General features: G+C 35.9%; 1 protein-coding gene across 1 annotated transcript in view; it reads right to left on the bottom strand.

Moving 5' to 3' along the window:
- Window positions 1-5,004, bottom strand: part of LOC109844167 (beta-adaptin-like protein A) — a 15,788-nt gene extending 10,784 nt beyond the window's left edge. The window contains exons 1-5 of the mRNA XM_020413128.1: window positions 4,894-5,004; window positions 4,530-4,805; window positions 3,136-3,376; window positions 2,326-2,447; window positions 1,074-1,272 (exon numbers count right to left, since the gene is read on the bottom strand). Coding sequence (XP_020268717.1) covers window positions 1,074-1,272; window positions 2,326-2,447; window positions 3,136-3,376; window positions 4,530-4,805; window positions 4,894-4,952 — 897 coding nt within the window. The 5' untranslated portion in view covers window positions 4,953-5,004. The remainder of the gene's footprint in view (window positions 1-1,073; window positions 1,273-2,325; window positions 2,448-3,135; window positions 3,377-4,529; window positions 4,806-4,893) is intronic.

Raw genomic sequence — 5,747 nt, 5'->3', positions numbered from 1 at the left:
ACACTCTAATCTGATGAAGGAAAGAAATGAGGATTGTAAAAAATAAAAACAAATAAAAGCTGAAGTTGTAAATTTGAAAATCAAAATTAGATAACCATCCTAATAGATAAAACTAAATATTCTATCTAAAACATCCGAAAAGATAAAATCCTAACTAGTTTCTTCAATTCAATACATGTTCCCTTTTCTCCCGATTGCACAGCATCAAATATCCATCCTCAACACCCCCCCCCCCACCCCCCCCAAATAAAAATAAAAATAAAAATAAAAAAACCTCCTCCAACCCATCCCGACCCCCTCCACACACGCACGCACGCACAAAAAAAAGATGGTGGGGGTGGTAGGAGATGGGTTTTGTTTAAAAGGTAACCAAAACAAACAAAACAAATGAACAAACATTTGTATTCTAAAAAAAGATGGTGGGGGTGGTAGGAGGCGGGTATTGTTGAAAGGTAACCAAAACGAATAGCAAGAATACTCAACCAATGACAATAGAAGAATATGATTTTGTGATGCTCACCATTAAGTTTGAAAAGGTTAGCAGTTAACTTACGTGGAAAAGGATGTAAAACTGACAAGCATACAGATAGGAATAAGGAGAATACCAATTAAAAGTTAAAGATCACAGATGACAGATAATCATAGATCAAACATATGTTTTGATAATTGAAGTTACAGAATATAAATTATGCTATTTCAGAATATAAATTATGTCATTTGAATAATGAAAAAACTACCAATGTCAAAAGTAAAACTCGGCAAGTTCATCAAAGTTCTTGGTACTCAAAGTCTTCAAATATAAATTAAGTTATTTGCATAATGAAAACACTGTTACACAAAAGCAAAACTGGACGAGTTTATCAAGCTCTGTTTCATACGAGTTCCATTGAAAGGATCACATTAACTTAGGGGAGGAAACAGTTCCAAAACATGAATTGCATTTTATAGCCAAAAATTTAAGTAAACATATATCACCATAACTCTTAGTTATACAATGATAATCATTTTTCCCGCAAAATGGGTAGGCTTTATCCAAAAAATAATAAATAAGCATCCGAACATTTCATGGGTACCTGTTGATGAACATCAGTCATGGACATTGTCAAATGCAGAAACACCTTGATTGTGGCCAAAACAACTGCACCATTAGCATGTTGAAGTCTATCCTCGAGTAGATTCATTATGTCAAATATCTCATTGTTATCTATGGGAATATATTTAGATGCTAACTCGAGTACAAGACATTGTGCCCATTCACTGAAATCCTTTATCCTGTAAATTGAAATAATAAAGTTTGGATGTTTTAGTAGAAATTGACAGCTGAAGAACACAGCATGGCTGAAGTGAATTATACATGACATCAAGTCAAAGTTTATAACCAAAAAGAAAACATTAATGTAAACCTGAAGAAGCTAATAATAAAATGATATGATGCACTACCCTTTTTGTTGTAAGAAGAAAAAAGGTGCAATTGGCATAAACGACCTGTTCAATCCAATAATATTTTATTTAGTTTAGTAAACCCATAATATGCCATAGACACAAAAAAGGGACTAAATGTAAGATAGATAGAAATGCAACCTGAACAGATCCAGGAATCGCCAACCTGACTTGACATATATACAACTTTAATTGATTGCATTTGAACATAACTTTTGACTGTTTATTATGTAACAATTACTATAGGTTATAATTTTACAGCTTCCAGGAGGTTCTTCTGTTTACAAGTACGAGAGAATATAATATAAAAAAAAGTTGTAACGTGTTTATATACTGTTCGCTTGGGTATAACACAGCACATAATACGATTATGCACAACACAATCAAGCTCTTCATATCACAAACAGTAACAGACACGTACACATATAGAAGCATCCATACATATTGTGTGTTTTCAACGTACATGTCTATGTATACATGCATTGATTTGAAGAAAAGATAGTTGCTAGAAATATTATTTTGCAGTGACGGGTGCCCAAAAACAGGCAGAACAGTTTATACTTCATACTATATTTCAGCTTCAAATTCTAAAAGAGTGACGTGATATTTTCTAGCTTTCTTTCTTCTTCTCTGTTACTGCATATTTTGGATGTCCAAAGAAATTGGGGCAGGAAAAGGTCTTTTTCCTAGGAAGTCTTCAGGAACGCATATTTTACTATCAAATCCTTTTGGAGTCCCTAAAATTTATATATAGATCAAATTGTGCATAAAGTTAAAATATCAATGATTAGCATTTAGCAAAAGAAAAGATAAAAAAGCATGGAGTCTATTTTAGTTCCATTAAGTATATGCTATCTATCACCTAGAATAACATCGAGGTCTTACCTATTAAGGAGATAGTACACTACAGGCTTGCTTAGCAGAGCTTCTCTTCCCCTGGATGCATCGTCAGAACCAGCCTCCAAGTTCCATATCTCCGACAAAGCTGTCAAACAATTCGCAACCACCTGGCAGAAGAAACAGTATGAATCCAAATACAACTATATCCGACAAATACATTATCTAACATTTCTTCCACAAATCTGAACTCCTGAAACTCCATCTTTTTCCTGTTGTACTCAATGCAAACTCAGATCCACTAACACATGCATTGTGAATCCACTTGGGGCACCGTGATTGCTATCCTAAAGTAAACTAATTCAAATTCCAATAATAACACTATGCAAAATTACAATCCATTATTCTCCTAATGTTGCATTCGACTTTAACACGGAGATGCTACAATTCCCTGTCAAAGCTTTAAATTTTTCCTTTTCACTTTCAATTAACCAAATACAACTAAAATCCATGACACCGGGACTGTTTAAGAAAACTAACCACATTTCAAAACCTACACTAGATAAAACTACACTCCCAACGTTGCCTTGATTTCAAAGTGGGACTAACTTACTAAAATTGCCTACAAAAATTCACCTTTTTTCCCTTTCATTTTCCGCTAACCATACAAAGCTTAAATATCTAAGTCAGGATGCTTAAAGCACCCTAATCCACATATCATAACCTACACTAAGCCAACTTAAATTCCAAAATACTATATTCAGCTTAAAAATGACAGCTTTCCTGACATTCCCAATCAGAACAGTCACTTTTCATCATTCTCTCCTATTAACCAAACACAACCAAGATTACTTTTACCTGAGCATCAGGATCATTAAGCATTAAGGCCTTCAACATAGCTGGAAAGTCTGAGTCCAAGCATGTCTGTGGCGAGATGTGATACAGCTTCATGACCCCAATTGCTGCCACCATCCTCACATACCCACTCCTATCCTTCAAACCCGCCACTAGAGGGCCCACCAAGTACTCCACCAGATTCTCCACCCTCAATGTACACAAACTCCTCAGGGCCAAACCCCTAATCATCGGATCCTCATCCCTGCAATTATGGGTGGAAACAAATCAAACAATTAACAAATGGTTTTGCAAATTATTCATCTAAATATCGATTAAATTTGGTTGGTAATTCATTTATCAATAAACAAATAATTTTTACTATTCGGTCCATAGACAAAAAAATTTAACAAGATGTACATTTGATTTGTCATCTTATCCAATATTCATTTAAAATTTATCTCTTATATCTTGTAGTACTACACACATGATGTTACGCTTTAGATTCACATACATTCATTTTAAGTTTTATACTAATTTTGAGAGACTTAAAGAGCATAACAGATTACAAATTTATACATCATACCTATCAAGGAATAATTTCAGCTATGAACTTACATTCTATTTTAAAACCAAGTTCTTTAGAAGAATGAAAGTATTTAACCAATTAAAAGTATCTCCTTAATTCATTGTTGGATTACCTAAAACTAAGTCTACAGCTATGCTCAAATTTGGGTTTATCTTCATTTGAGGAATTTCAATATTTTTTCATTGAAGGAATCTCAGAAGCACTATGGTATGTGTTTTGGATTTGGGATTAATGGAATTTTTCTCACTTGTTCTGTTCTAAGTGATGAAGAACCTGGTGGGTAATTTTTGCTGAGGTATTTTAGTTTAACAGTGTAAATAAAAGTCGTCGTTTCAGATGTATGTCGGAGTAGTGAAGTTGCTGATATTTGATTTTTGTCCTTCATTGTAAGGTTGTTTTGTATGACTGGAAAAATTGTTTTGCACGCCTGGGGAAGCTGGAATTCTTTTGTGCAATTAGTTTTAATTTTTAGGTAGCATATGTTTACGGTCTGGGTATTGTCCGGCTTGTTTTTGTATCTTCTGTTTGAGAAAGGAAAAAAAATGATCTCTCCACTATCCCAAAGAAAGGGTCCGAATTTGAAGAAATTCAAAGAAGGATATTCGAATGTGGATTCAAAGATTTTAAACAAAACAAACATGAAGACATCTTCACACTTGCAAATTTGATCCCAAATCTAGATATTTGCTAACTTACATTCCCAATTCTACAGCACTGAGCAAAAAAATACACCAAACGGCATAGGTCACTAGATTTTGAAGACATAAGAAGAAATTTTAGCCGGTCAAGCAGAGAAATCGTGAACACACATCCTCGTGCAATGCCGTACCTGCAATCCTTCTGCAAGAAATTGATGGTCAAGAGAGCGAGATCAGGGTTTCCCCTCGCATAATTCCCGACATAAAGGTAGCACATCTTCTTGAGGACAATGTCCGAGGTCGCCGAGCACATCACCATCTCGCTGAACGCCGAGGAGACGTCAATCCCGATCGTCATGTACGAGATCACCTTCTTGAAGAGATCTCTCTTAGAGTCGTCCGATCCGGGAGCGCGGCTTCCGGCCAGCTGCCGGAGCTGGAGCTTGAGATCGGTGACCTCGGATTTGCTGCGAATGAAGGGGAATTAGGGTTAGCGAGGTTAGCGTTAGGGTTAGGGTTAGGGTTTTGAGGGGGGAGGGGAGAGAGAAGACTTACCCCGATGGTTGAGAGGGAGATGGAGAGCGCTGGGCGGCGGCGGGCGTGGGAGGAGCCATGCCGGATCCGAGGAGTGATGAGACTTCTCTTACTATTGAGAGAGTTTGAGAATGAGAGCTGGTTGGGAGTTCTCGGTAGTTGACGAAAGCACGTGCGTGCCGCGGGCTTTTTTTTATTTTTTATTTTTCTCCTCTCTCACCTGAGGTTATTTAATGATGATGAAGGGTTCAATTGCTCATCTGAACACCCTCGAGTTTCCTACAACAATTTTAACCTTGATGATACCCCCCAAAAAAAATCCCCCAAACAAAGTTTTAAGAGTTTAAATTGACACCTTAAAATAACTTTAGTGGTGATATCGTTAATTTTTTTTTCCCAGGTGTCGGTTTTTTAGCAAAAATTGGAATATCAAAGTTAAAAATGATGTAAACTGTGAGATATTTAAGTGCAAATAACTCAATGATAAATAGCCCATAAGTTCGTCGGATTTGAGATGCAAACCTAAAGTGGTTAAATAGGATTGCCTGCTATTTTTTGAGATATCGCATAACATGTAATGGAATAAAAATAAAAATAAGAAAAATAATAAACAATCCTAAATTTTCACGCATGAGCCTCTCTAGCCATAGCTAGTGACCAAATACTCCATTAACCCAGCTTGAGTTCGTTGTAAACCCTCAAATCATCCTAGCTTTAGTACACCATAAAACGATTTTAATAAGCACAACTAAAATCTTATTGCCCTTTGATTTTGCAAACTGTTCTCCTTAATGATAACACCAAAACTCTAAGAAGAAGTCCAATGGCAGCACTCCTCGAAGGTTAACGACTAGATGATGAAGAACAAAGTCAAA

The sequence above is a fragment of the Asparagus officinalis genome, chromosome 6 (assembly GCF_001876935.1).
Source record: "Asparagus officinalis chromosome 6, Aspof.V1, whole genome shotgun sequence".
NCBI classification, from domain to species: domain Eukaryota; kingdom Viridiplantae; phylum Streptophyta; class Magnoliopsida; order Asparagales; family Asparagaceae; genus Asparagus; species Asparagus officinalis.
The sequence above is the reverse complement of the archived record's forward strand: the minus strand, read 5'-3'. Positions and strand labels throughout refer to the sequence as shown.